The sequence below is a fragment of the Myodes glareolus genome, chromosome 7 (genome assembly GCF_982192425.1).
Source record: "Myodes glareolus chromosome 7, mMyoGla1.1, whole genome shotgun sequence".
NCBI lineage: Eukaryota > Metazoa > Chordata > Mammalia > Rodentia > Cricetidae > Myodes > Myodes glareolus.
In genome coordinates this window covers 37,291,055-37,305,352 of record NC_142032.1, presented here as the reverse complement: position 1 = coordinate 37,305,352, position 14,298 = coordinate 37,291,055, and the positions used below count along the sequence as shown (strand labels likewise).

Sequence of the window (14,298 nt, the reverse complement as noted above, 5' to 3'; positions counted from 1 at the left end):
TATATTTCAGAGTTCAAACGAAAATCACCATCTGTGGTTATGGAGGGAATGGGGAGTGGGATAAACCCACATCAGAATTTGAGATCTGTCTGAAGAAGTGGCCTGAGGTAACTGATTACAGAGAATCTAAAAAGATGGCATCTGAATACTGAATACCTCAGGGAAGAAATAAGGCAGAGAAAGTTGTATCCAAGAGCAAATCAATTAGTTCAACAGCTAAACTTCCCATGATGAGACAACATCATTAGTGTAGCTGTAGCTAGACCAGTCCCCACAAAAGATGGTCCTATGCTTTCTCCAGGGACCAGAAACCTCACAATACTTTGGATAAAATGAGGGTAGGGAATTCAGGGTGTTATAGCTGGAGACCAGAAACATACTTTAGGAAGTATGTATTTCAAGTCTCTTGAATCTTATGTCAACAAAACAAAGTGAGCCTTGGGCATGGGGAAGGCTGGTCCAGATGGAAAGGGAAACGGAACCGGAAATTATGTGTTCAGGACACAGGAACTCAAAGATGTCAGTGAGCATCCGCTTCCCATAGCCACTGACAGCCGAAACACTGCTGTTATTTCAGAGTAAGGCCAGTTGGCGACAACTATCCTTGGTGAAATGAAGAGCCGCAGAAGCATGTGGGGTGCTCCCTATCAAAAGGAAAACTAGTGCTTGTCTATCTTAGAAGAAAGCTTATACTTTTTTCTCTCTTATTTTGTTCCGCTTCTGAAACACTTATGTGCAGTGAGTATTATATGGGTGGAGAAGAAAGTATGGGCCTAAGAAATGAAGAGGCTTCCCTGCAGCTCCACACAGCAAGTGGCATGATTCCATCCTGCCTTCTAGATCCTGACGGCTTGCTTGCTTACTTTTGCCTTTCTCAGCTGACCTTAAGGGCTTCTAGAATGAAGGACTGCTTGTTTTCACTATTTGTTTGTTTATTAAAAAATTTTGAGACAGTTTCTCTGCGTAGCCCTGGCCGTCCTGGAACTCACTCTGTAAACCAGGCTGGCCTCGAACTCAGAGATCCACCTGCCTCTCTCTCTCAAGTGCTGGAATTAAAGGCGTATTCCACCACTGCCTGGTGCTTGTTTTCATTTTTAATGCATATGAGTGTTTTGCCTACCTGTATGTCTGTGCACCACGTGTACGGCTGGTGCCCATAGAAACCAGAAAGGGCATCAGAGCCATTGAAACTAGAGTTTCAGATGGCTGTGAGCTGTCACATGGGTGCTAGTTACTGAACCTGATCCTCTGTACTAGCAAATACTCTTCACTGCTGAGACATCTCCCCAGCCCAAAGAATTGCTATTTTGATGGAGACTTCAAAAAATAACTATAAAACTAAGCCAACTGGAGGTAGTCCCAAGAGAATAAAGAATGCACCAGGGTTTGGAGTACCCACAGTGCTGGACTTTCACATCCAAGATGACAGGGGAAATACTAGTTAAACTAGGACAGCGCATCTTATCTAGTCCCTGCAGAGCCTGCCTTACTGTTTTCACTTATAAAGGATGCATAAAAAAAATAACTTGGAGGTTGATGAACTGAACCGCTCTTGACATTACTCGGGTTGTATTACGTACTCTGTAAATGTAAATGTCTGGGATGTACTCCCAGAGGGGTCAGTACTTGCCTTCGCCAATAAATACACAAGACCGAGGGGAGAAAGGATCATTACAGAGACATCCAACTTTTCTCACACAATTCACCACCACAAGAACATAATGGAAGCTGCCGTTGGCTTCGCTACTTGCTGGAGATTAGCATCCATCCATGAATCTTCTGGAGACTTCTGGGCAAACTTTCCAACTATGCTTTTCCTCCCAGAGACACTAAACTTATCTAAGCCCTTACGGTTCCTTGATGACATACGGCAATAGGAGATGACGTCCCCCATACGCTGGGAGATCCCAACGACAGGGGTGTTTTGCTCTAGCAATGTCTCTGAATTTATCACCAAGAACAGGCACCACATAAAAGCATCTGTAGGCTGCTACCATTAAAGAAGGAAATGTGGGGCCTATTCCAGTTTGAGGTCTTGGTTCGTCAGTTAGAAGGTATACAGGTATAAACAATAAGGGACCAAGAGGCCCAGGTTCTAATCCACCCTCCACCAGTAAGGAGGCAACTCTCCTTGGGGGCTTCCTCTTCCTAAATGAAGAACTCTGCTTTCAAAGTGAAGAGCACAGAGAAGACAACCCCTAAAAATTTCTCCAGCTCTGTGTACTTTGCCGACCAGCTTTGCCCCATCCACCTATTTCTGTGATTGCCCAGCAAGTACCTGTTTCTTGGTCACGGTGCCGTCCACAGGGTCCACATATTCGAAGCTGTCGGTCTTGGCGACGCTGTAAATGTGGCTCCCCACAGCAAACTGTTGGCCGACGAAGGACTTGTCGGTAACCAGGGCCTCCAGGTCCCTCATGATGTAGTATGTGGCCTTGGGCTCCAGTCCCTCATAGTCAAACCTGTTAGGGGAAGAAGGCAGAACCCAGAAATCACAAAACCCAATCAGAGAACCAACAGTTGGGCGGGCTCCTCATGGTCCTGCTTCCAGGAAAGGAAACAGAGAAAAGCACTTTCTCCTCGCAGCCTTACAATGCAGTCTCCACACGGGGGGCCAGGGCAAACTCCAATTATGTTGCTCCTTTCTTATAAGCCCCTCCCCAAACTGTCATGTTGGCAACAAAACCCCAAGCACAGATGATCACACACTATGCGATCCAACCCTGCCCACCCTACTTGGCTCGACCTGAACAAACTTAGTCCCTCTTTGCACTTTAGTTCACTTGCTCGGGCCACCACGGCCTCCACTTCTGCCCCTGGTGACCCCTCAGCCACTCCTGACACTCTCTTCTTGCTGTTGGTCCCCTCCGTCTTGTACATTCTTAGATTTCTTTGTATCTGGTATACTCAAAGCGCAGCCTCGTCTTTTTCTTCCAATCTTCAGGTCTCCCGAATTCTCGAGTATTCATCCATCTAAGGAGTTCGCCTTGCTCCCCTTGCCTGTCACCACCTGCACATTTTCTTTCACCCTGTCTTATGGATTCCCTTGGGCGTGTTTTGTGTTTGCTTACTTCAAGTCTGCCCTTGCCCTAGGGCACAGATCTTACTTCTCCTGTTCTCTGCTGTTTCTGGGGCACAGGGCGTGCTCTGTAAATAGTCTGGGCTGAGGAAGAAATGTGGGTGTGTGTGTGGGGGGGGGGGGATCAAAGAGGAAGAAAGTGAATTGAGCTATAAAAATCCCTGGAACCTTGAAAGAAACGTCATAATTGTTCCATTTAGAAAGCCTTCCGATCCACAAACATCAAATATAATAGTAAGGCTGGGATGCTGATCAAAAGGGGGCAGGAGGGATACTAAAAATTATCCCTGCCCTGTTTATTTTGCAGTTTGAAATAAGATGATGCAGACCACACATTTGGCAAAATGCCAGACATCAAAGCTTTTTTTAAAAAAAAAAAAATTTGTCCATTGGTTTGTTTGTTTTTTTCTCCTTGGTCACTAACGTAAAGAGATTGTCTCTCCAAACATCAGATAATCATCTCCAAATTCGACTGGCGCACCATGGAGGGGATGGTTATTTACAAAGGGAGCCAGAGAAGGAGCTCTGGGCCCAGGTGGCCTCAGAAGGACTTCACATCTGGGCTTTCTGCAGACAGAGAATGCTCAGGGTGAGCTGCAAGACGGAAGCCCTGAACAGTCGCGAGGACGACTCCTTCAACTGGAGAGGCCGAAAGACAGCACCACGTCCTGCGCATCCTTTCCTTCCTCCTGCTTCAGGAACAAGATAACAGGAAAGTCCTTAGAACACTGTCAGTAAATGTGTTCAGACATAGGATTCTGGGTGGAAGTGGGAGTCGGGGAGGGGAGGGGAGATCTACGAGCCAGGCAAGGAGGCTCTTGTTTGTAATCCCAGCACTCAGGTGGCTCAGGCAAGAGAATTAAAAATGGGTTCAAGACCAGCCTAGCTCCATAGTAATATTCTATCGATAGACAGACAGACAGACAGACAGACAGATAGATAGATAGAAAAATAGATAAGACAAAGACAAACAGAAAGGGGCAGAAAGACAGACAAGACAGGATAAGGATAATGCTGGGAGCAAAATTCAAAACTTGAGAACATTAACTGAAAAAGACCACGCTGAGTCTAAAGTTGAGATCACCTACAAGTGCCAGGCTTAGTGGGTTCATTTTCTCACACAAGCAACTCCTGAAGCCACCCTCCTTTCTCCTTTCTCCCCTCTACAGCTAGATGGCCGCTCCAGCCTCCACTGCCAGCACCACGTTTGCAAGGGCTATAACCTCCAGGTGGAGAATTGCTTCTGGGGTTTACCCAGACAAAGAAAATGAAGAGACTTCCCCCAGCTGCAATGCTAGTCCCGGAATCAGTGACACTGAAACTGTTTTATTGTTTCCTCCGTGCCAAGACAGCTGTCTGCTAGAAATCACTCATTTCCAGAGCCCCTCCCCTCAATCGGCCAGTAGCTGGGATTGTAGGAGTCTGCCCTTCACTGTACCTGCCCCCGTCCCCTTCTTCTCTGTGATTTTTCCCTACAGAAATTTGTAATACAGTTAAATGTCCTGCAAGAAATTAAATCTCCATTGCATAGTATTCTCTAATATGGTATTGTTATGAAAAAAGCAGTTAACATTACAAGTTCTTGGCCACAAAACTTGAAGTATATTATAAATACACTCATCATCACACCGGTTCTTCACAACACTGGCAGGAACCTAACCAGTCATTCCACAAATTACAAGGCGCACATCTCTGACTCAGAGTAACCACTCAGCTAGCTAGCGAGAACAAAATATTTTTATCAGGTTGGAATCTTTATAAGATCCTCATGCAACAGAAGAAATTCATGTGCCAATTAATTTTTGGATATAAATTAAGCAAATATATAAATCAAAACCCCCTAAGAATTAGGGGTGTGTGAGCCATGTAAGAAATATTGATGAACAAAGCGAGATCCCACCTGTCTTGAGAATTTGTTTTATGGCTCTATGTATAATATGCTGGTTTACTTATTTTTCACATTCCCAGTCTTCTTAACTAACCAGAGATCAAGGCTATTATGGCTGCTGTCTCTATTTCCCAGAACATTGCAGTCTCTTAGAGTTTAATAAGCATCCTTGCAGCCTTGCTTATTCTCCGATATTTATCTAAGTAGATGCTTCTTAAAAGAAGAAACAGTCTCCATATAAGGGAAAAGTCTAAAGCACTTTGTCCCTCAGGCTCTCGAAACTCAGCTAAATACCCAAAGCTGGTAACGACACACAAGCAAAACAGAATGAGCGGCAACCTCTGTCTTTAACACAAGTTTGTGGCTCCCAAAAGTCCCCTCTTCCCACACATAGTCACCCATAGTCAACAACTCTTTCTGCCACCTTTTCCCCTAAGCCTGGCAGGGTAGTGGGGACACGCACTTGGCACACACCTCGGTGGCCTAACCTTGGAATGTTCTTTCTTAGTTAGACCAACAACCTGAGTTCCGGCCCACCAGTCTTTCATCTGCTGTGAGGGTCAGGGTCAGTGAGTTGGTCACACCTGAGAATGAGACATCAGGATGATGAAATGGACACAGGGATCTAGAGGAGAAGGCAGCAAGATAAGCCTTGGGCAAAAACCTAGGACTGCTGAGCCACGGTGGCCATGCAAAGATTCCTGGTTCAGCCACGTCAGAGCCCTCCCGACCATTAGTGTGGAGGTTAGATCCAGGGTAGGAGAAGATTCCAAAAACGTTAAATTGTGGGCTTTTGTGTCTGCCCATTCCTTTTTTAAAAAAAAAACCATACAAAACAAATAAGAAGTGTGTCTGCTTTGACTACAGGGCCCACAGCTCCTAAGGATCAAAAAGAATTTCTCAAAACTCTGCATTTTGATCACCTCTTGGCAGATTACCTACTTGCCTTCTAGTTTCAAGAAAAGGGAGGAATGTCAGCAGGGCAAGTAAAATCTGTCCTTTCACGGTAGTAGCCCCTTGACACTACTCCCAAACAGCCAACCCCAGCCTTCCAGTTCCTCAGATGTTTCTAAAAGATGCTTTCTTCTTCAGCTAGCCTGTCAGTTTTAGAAAACAGCTCTAAGAGTAGTTCTCAAGACACATGCAGAGACCCTGCCCGTTCTCACCTGCAGTAGTAGTGGCGGCCATATTTGGCCCAATGATCCCTAACAATTTCCTCCACACTCTGCTTCCGGGCAGCGATAATGGACAGCCAGACTAAGACAGCCCAGAGGCCATCTTTCTCTCGGAGGTGATCAGATCCTAAGGCAAAAAGAGAGATTCTGTTGAGGGTTCTCTCCTGGGGAAAAGCAAAGGTGACAAGACCATTTAGCAGCTTGGAGTTGTATTGAAATGGCTGTATATTTTTACCCACTGTGCAGAGTTGGAATGATATAACATACTTGGTTTTTTTCTTTAAAATATGCAAATGAAATTCAAATAATATAAAATAACAACAAACATATAATAAAATCCTAAAACTTGTTGAAGGAATTGAAGACCCCAAATGACATAACATCACCACATAGTCATGCTTTTCCTCAGTAAATACTCGACAGCTCCTACAATCACCTAAGCATTTTTCTAGATCATGGCAAAAAAAAAAAAAAAGTGAACAAGAAAGTCCTTTACTTAAAGTCTGAATTCAACTATATGGAAGCAGGCAAGACAAAAGCAGACAGAAGAATATGATGCATCAAATAAGGACAAATGCTTTGAAGAAATTAGAGTAGGTGCTGGCGTCCCAGGGCAGGAATAAAGACTTCAGTCAACACCAAAGACACCTTCTTCTGTAACCTCTGAATGGGGGTTCACTTGGGGGAAATGGCCCTTGCAGGCATAATTGAGTTGGGGATCTTGAAATAAAGTCATCCCGGAACATCCAGTCGAATAATCCAACGACAGTGTTCTTAAAACCAAAGGCATGGAAAAGGAGAAGTAGAGACGCAGGCTACATAGACGTTGAGCCTGAAATTATACTGCTGTGAGCTCAGAAGTGCACAGAGGCGCTTGAAACTGAAGAAGCATGAAGGGATGGCGCACCATAGTCCTCAGTGGGCACACAACTCTGGCAGCACCTTCCTGCTAGATGCCTTTGGTACTCTGGACCTAAAGAGAGCCCATTTATGCCCTTCAAACCACCCAGCTCGTGCCGAACCATTATGGCAACCGTGGAGACTTATGCAGCTCTGAGGGTCAGGTTCAGGGAGCAGATCACACCCGAGAATTTCATCAGGAGGATGAAATGAACACGGGCATCTAGAGGAGAAGGCAGCCAGGCCAAAGGACAGCAAACTCAAAGTCCCAGAGGCAGGGATGATTGAAAAGCTGAGTCCTGGAGCTACTGATGCAGAAACGAGAACCACTTCTCACGGTGGCCCTCGTACACACACACTCATTCACACAGCTGGATGGGGAGCTCACTGTGCCACGTGGACCGGGGGTTTGTGTTGCAGAAGCACCGAACATCTATCTATCTCTTGGCCAGCTGCAAGCGTTCTCTGAAGTAGACAAAGCTCTGATTCTAAAAGAATGTGTTGCAGTGTGAGAAAAGCATGGGGAAGGCTTTAGAGCGAGGGGCCCAACAAACCTGTGCTGCTTGCCTGGTGTGAAATGCCATTTGGAAGTTACTAGACCCTGTCAGGTGGTGGTGGTGCACACCTTTAATCTCAGCACTCAGAAGACAGAGGCAAGTAAATCTCTGGTCTACAGAGTGAGTTCCAGGATGGCCAGGGCTACACAGAGAAACCCTGTCTCAAAAAAAAAAAAAACAAAAAAAACCCAAACCAAAACAACAAAGATAAAAAAATATAAAAACAATAAAACCATAAAAACCAAAAATAATAAAAAATTAAAAATTAAGTTTTTTAAAAAAGATAACAAACAGTAAAATAAAATAAAATAAAATCACCCTTCCAAGCCTCAAGTTCTCATCTGTAATAGAAACCCTGCCTCAAAAAACAAAACAAAACAAAACAACAAAAAAGATAAAAAAACAATAAAAAATTTAAAAAATTTAAAAGATTTTTAAAAAACAATAAAAAATAAAATCACCCTTCCAAGCCTCAATTTCTCATCTGTAATATGAGATCTGTAATACTATCAACAATCTTGTGATCCTGTAACAATTTAATAAAGTTCAAATGGCAGGCACTATGATGGTGGTGCTTGCTTGTATTCCCAGCTACTCAATATGGTGAGGCAGTGTTGGAAGTTCGAAGCCAGCCCAGGTAACATAGTAAGGCCATGTCTTGTAAAAGGCAGCAAAGGGAGGCACACTCTAGAGACCAGGTTTGCATGTTCAGATCCTGTCTTCACCACCTACTTCTGCTTCTATACTTGTTTGTACTAAAAGAACAGTAACAGCCTCTACCTATGGCATCTCCTGGGATTCATTGACTTAGGGTCATTTTCATAAGTTGCCAACAACGCTGATGCCTCAAAACTTGTTTTAAAACAAATCATTCTGTTACTGACAAGAGCCTCTTTTTTCTTCTTCTGACTCTAGCAATAGCAACATTTTAGGAGATGAGACGGGACCAGAAGTCAACCATTTCCTATTGCAATCAGGCAGCCAGAATGGACACGCTCACACTTGGTTTTAAGGCAATAAAATAGACATAGGCAATCAGCAAAGCAGATTCATGTCACGGAGCTCTTAAAACCTTGTAAATGGACAAACTGTTTTTTAGTTAAGTCAAACATCTCTGAAGACTAAAGCTGAAACTACAGACTGTTTACCATTGTTGTTTGACCTACAATACTGAATGTTAAATATTTTCTCTAGGGAAGAAAAGCGTGTAGCCAGAGAGGGCAGCAAGGTAACTTAAATCAATAGGAAAAAGAATCGTGTCTTTAGTTCTTAGTACACGCTGATCGATGCTCTGCCAATGACACTGTTGGATCTCCCTCTGTGGTTGGCTCCAGGTTAAGAAGACCCTGGGCATTAATCATCACACCATAAAGAGACTTGTCCCAGCCAGTGAGCTCTTCATGCTGCTACAAGAAATGGAAGAAATTTGGAAGACTCAGGCATAGTAATATGGCCCGCTGCCAAAATAACAAGCCTAGGAAACCCTGCCCAGTGCAATCATCTCAAACCCTCTTGTCCTTTTATAGCTGAAAAAAAAGTCACTTTTACTTACTGGCTGGAGAAAAATACGCCTTTGTCTAAAACAAGGGCTTTGCGTACCTTGAATCTCCAGCTGGATCACATTACCAGAGATAGAACCATTAGATGCTGCTAAGTCTTTAAGAAAGATGTCAGAATTTAGTGGCATGGAGACACAGAGTTCTTTTAGATGGATAAAAACCCACCCTGGTCATGTGCAGATAACGTGTAGCAAATTGTGAACTGGCTTGGACATCTTTGACAACAGGGGTAGCATTTGCCAAGAATCATAAGGGGCGATGATCAACTGCAGCTAGCTGTGCTCTCTAGTTCACTGAGGAAGTGAGGGAGACAAGAAAGGATGCTGCAATTACTTAGATTTTGTCATTGGAGGATCACAATGCTTGGTGGGGTGCCGTCCTTTAACACATCTTCAAGGCGCATGAACTCCAATGCCCTATCAGTGGCAGGTAAATTATGTAAGGAATGTGAACACACAGAGAAGCAAGTGGTTTTCTAAAAGCCTACTATAAACAGGGGGAAATGTACACACACACACACACACACACACACACACACACACTATAGAAGATAGATAGATAGATATAGATAGATAGATAGATAGATAGATAGATAGATGATAGACACATAGATACACAGATAGATACATAGACAGATGATAGATACATAAAAAGATAGAGCTATATGATATAAATAATAAACTGAACACTGTAACATGTTTTCAATAAGAGGGGAACCCCCAAGAGTCAATCGTGCGAAAGGCACAAGTAACCCTTTTCTTTTGAGGCCCGTGCACCATAAGCCACATCCCAAACTAGCAACTGTCAAAAGGAACATAACAATGGCCAGCGAACATCTGGACAAATGTCCAGTCTCACTGTGCTCAGAGACAAACCAATAGAGTGGTACAGCATTCGGAGGCTGCCACACTTAGCCAGGGCTGACTTAAAAAGGACCTTTTCCAGCAATGGTAAAGCAGCGATGTGGATGAAGGCAGATTTGGTCCAGCAGTTCGATAGCAATGATCAAAATCATTTACATGCTGATGACCTTTGGACTCTGCTACTCTCCTTCTTAGCCTTGACTCTTACAGATCTTCACTCAGAAATAACTTAGAGGGAAAACTTGGGAAAATAACTCATCATTGTTGAACAACAAAGTAATTTTGAAAAAGCCGAAGGGAAATCTCTTGTATAGACAAAATATTAAACAAAAATCTTCAGTAACATAGAATGATGTTCATGCAATTTTAACAAAAGAAAACAGTTTAACAAAAATAATATCCAGGGTATTCTTGTGGGAGCTACATGAAGACAGATGGGCACAGGTGGATAACAGAACCACTAACAATGGTGATATAAGTCTGAAATGTCAGAGCTCTGGGTGTTTTTCTTCTCTGCCTCTTGTTTTATTTCTGCAATAAACATGCACATATTACTTTCAAAAGAAAACTTTAACTTTTAAATTTGTCAGTGGTACATAGATATTTAGATGTGAAACACATGTGTTCCAGAATGTTGCATGATTAGATTCGGCCAGTATGCAGATTTTTGAGGTGAACTTTTTTCATTCTGTAATACGCTTGTTCATGTCCTTCCTGCCTTTTCGTAGTTTGGGTCGGGGGCTCCCCTTTGGGGTACTGAGTAAAACCAGTATAATTTTGGTTCCTCTAGTTTCTGACTGTCCATACAGCCAAAGTCTGCCATTCAGTTGGGATAAAGCAAGGAGAATTTATCCTCAGTTTCAAAAATCTAGAAGTACGACTCAGCTTTCCTTCCTCAATCCAAGCCGGCCTAACCCAAGGCCACCTCACGGCCATCTGCCCAGCCTGTACTACAGCCATCAAGCCAGAACCCACATGCCTGAATGGGCCACAGTTCTTCTCTGCCAAATTTCAGCAAAGGCAGCACAGAAAGGACCTATTTTCTTGTCAGAAATATCACTGATCCCGCTCCACTCCAATCAGACCTGGAACATTTTCAAGCTTTCAAACCACATTTCTTGGGCCTGTGTGATGTCTCAGTGGGTTTAAGTATCTACCACACAAGCCTGATGACCTGAACATGATCCCTAGGACCCACAGAGGAAGGGGAGAACCAATGCCCAAAAGTTGTTCTTTGACATCCACACAATGCCTGTCACATCATACATGTGCACACCACCACCACCACCACCACCACCACCACCATCACCACCATTATCAGTTCCTTAGGGTCAGCAGTCACCAATGCACGTATTATACTCCCCAGAGGAGAGAATAGATAGAAAAAAATGAAAGAGGGCAATAAAGGAAAAGTAGAAGAAATTTAAGTGAGCAAATCAATAAAAAAAATCACACACACACACACACACACACACACACACACACACACACACATTGCTACCAGGTCAAATTAACACAACTAAACCTCTAGAGCCAAGCCTCTTGCCAACCCTAAAATGGATCCCTTACTGTAGGTATCTTCTTCCCTGCTCCTATATCTGCCCTTCCTCCATCTTCCAGGTCTGAATGAGCATGTGATCAAACCGGACTCTGATTGTGACTGACAATGGGGGCTGACTGAGAAGCCATTGATAAAGGCACTGGGACTTGTTTTTACGGCATGTTCTGGCTTTTTGGGACCCTAGTCTATATGGATGCAAAACTTCCTAGACCTGAATGTGGGGGGAGGGGCTTGAACTTTTCACAGGACAGGGTTCCCTACCCTCTCTCAAGCAGGGTAGGAGAGGGAGGAGGAGGTGTGGGGGAGCTGGAGGGGATTGGGAGGAGGGAAGGAAGTGTAAATAATTGAATGGAAAAAAAAAAACCACAGCTAAACCAAAACTAAGTCCGTCTGTTAGGAAATCCATGGCATCCTGCATGTGGTACAGTTAGGAGATCCAGGGCATCCTGTACTCATACCTGTCATAGCAAGGGGCATCTAGCACTCAAACCAGGCACAGCTAGGAAGCCCAGTGGTGTCCAATGTGAGGCATGAACCCATGACCCTGAGACTAAGAGGCTCATGTTCTACCATTGTTTACATAATGGCGCCAACATGAGGCAACTACATCTACACACAATCTGAGAGAATTTAGGAAGGAATTATAGACTCAAAAGAACAGAGTTAAACATGGCTTCTTGGTAGCAGCATTGTCTCAGGTGGGCTCTGTTTGCTAGAGGCAAGCAGAGGTGTGATTCCTTTAAAAAAAAAAAAAGGACTTCAAGGCTTCTTTAAGAGACAACTTCCTTGTTCATGCTGGGAGCAATAACTCCAGCTGTTTCAGGAGGTCCTACATTTAGATGGGGTCTGTGAGCAGCCTGTTACAAATTGCTCAATGGCAACATGAACCTACTGGGTCCCTGGAGCTGGGGCGGCGAGTATGGCTTGCAGAGGAGGTGAACATGCCTCTGCCATGTTGAACTGGGTGAAGCCAACAGGCAGGGTCACAGAGTTGGTCCTAGTTGTGCCTGCTTGGCATTAAAAAAAAGGCATTCCTAGTCAGAAAATAATTACAGATATGCAACAAAGCCAGATTCAGATGAAAAAGACCTCTAAATGGGTCACAATATACATGGGCTCTGAGAGAGAAGAGTACAGAAGTCATGCATTAAAGGAGTAAAGATAATTACATCTTTAAAAAGTAATAGAGTAAAAAAAAAATAAGCCCCATAAAGATGGAAAATACACAGAGTCTGGATTATGTATTTGACTGTAGAGAGACATTTTGATTCTGAGGGATGCTAAGCTAACCCAACATAAAAGTATCTTGATTTCAAAATTTGGGTCCAAGGTATATGTTACTTTGGAAAGGAGGTCCTGCTTTTGTTTCCACAGAGGATGGGAACCTATAGATTCCTTCCAGGTTAATATGGTTTGATGGAACAACACCCCCTCCAAAAGGTCTCCATGAACCCTAAAAATACTTCCCCCAACAAACAGCAAGAAGCAATTTGGAGTAAACTACACCCATATTCCCAAAATGATTGTTTATAGATGTTTGCTTTCATTTAAAGGGGGGGTATGATATACTAATGAATACTTTGTATTGGTATAGATTTTGGTCTATTGATACAAATTTAAGGTCGATTTGTTACATTGTGTAAATATATTTCTGCGCTTGTTTCTGTGCAGCTCATTTTAAAATGTCATGTATAATAGTCATCTTTAATAGTCAAACTTGTAGTCATGTTAATTAGATGTACAGAGTTATATTTCAGATGGATAGGTATTCTTTAGACCTTTCAAAGACCCAAAGAATAAGGTATTGAAAATATTTAAGAACTTGGACTTTTCTCGACAGTGAGTCAGCACCAATTACTTCAGAGAGGGCATTGATGGGCATTGAAGAAACTCATGGAATTTGGCTTCAATATGACAAGGCTAGCCATTTGGGCAAGAAACTGCTCTTGCCTGGATTGCTTGATGGTATGCTGTATGAAATGGACATGCAGGCCGACAGAAAAATGACTGAACTTTCCAAAAGATAGGAAGGTCCTTCAGGATTCCTGATTCACAGAAGAAACTGCCAGACACTCCGCAGGACATAGAAGAAAGTGACTGACAAACTGCCAATATAGGCAAAACAGTCTTTCAAATTTCCTGCTTCATGGAAAAATATGCCAGATACTATGGACCTGTAAGCTGAAGATGGATGCCCCAACATTACAGAAGAACTTTGGGTGACTGTCCAGGCAGCAAGATGTCTCTGTCAATTCTAGAGTTTTGGAAGCAGTTTACAATGTACTTCCTGTTTACTTAGGTAATATTATATCCTCTGGGGTCTTTGAAGAGTTGAAGACATATAGTTATAGTTTTCCTTAGTTATGATAAAGGATAAATTAGATATAAAACTTTAGACTCACAAAGATAGGATAGATGATAGAGTATTTTCCTTAATTTGTCAAATGTAAATGGACTAAATATCGTAACTATAATTCTTGCTTGATAATTTTTGTATATTTAATTTTACTATGCTAAAGCTAAAACCTTCCTTTTTATTTGACAGAAAAGGGAAAAAGATGTGAGATGTCCTTCTGTATATGTGTTGCTCTTATTGGTTAATGAATAAAGCAAGGCAGAATATAGCCAGGCTAGAAGAGATATAGAGAGAGAATAGGTGGAGTCAAGGAGATGCCATGTAGCTGCCAATGGAGGAAGACATCAGAATAGAACCTTA

General features: G+C 43.0%; 1 protein-coding gene across 1 annotated transcript in view; it reads right to left on the bottom strand.

Annotated features, from left to right (window-relative positions):
• Pgm5 (phosphoglucomutase 5) overlaps positions 1-14,298 on the bottom strand; it is a 167,183-nt gene that overhangs the window by 42,396 nt on the left and 110,489 nt on the right. The window contains exons 8-9 of the mRNA XM_087908023.1: positions 6,134-6,269; positions 2,279-2,462 (exon numbers count right to left, since the gene is read on the bottom strand). Coding sequence (XP_087764149.1) covers positions 2,279-2,462; positions 6,134-6,269 — 320 coding nt within the window. The remainder of the gene's footprint in view (positions 1-2,278; positions 2,463-6,133; positions 6,270-14,298) is intronic.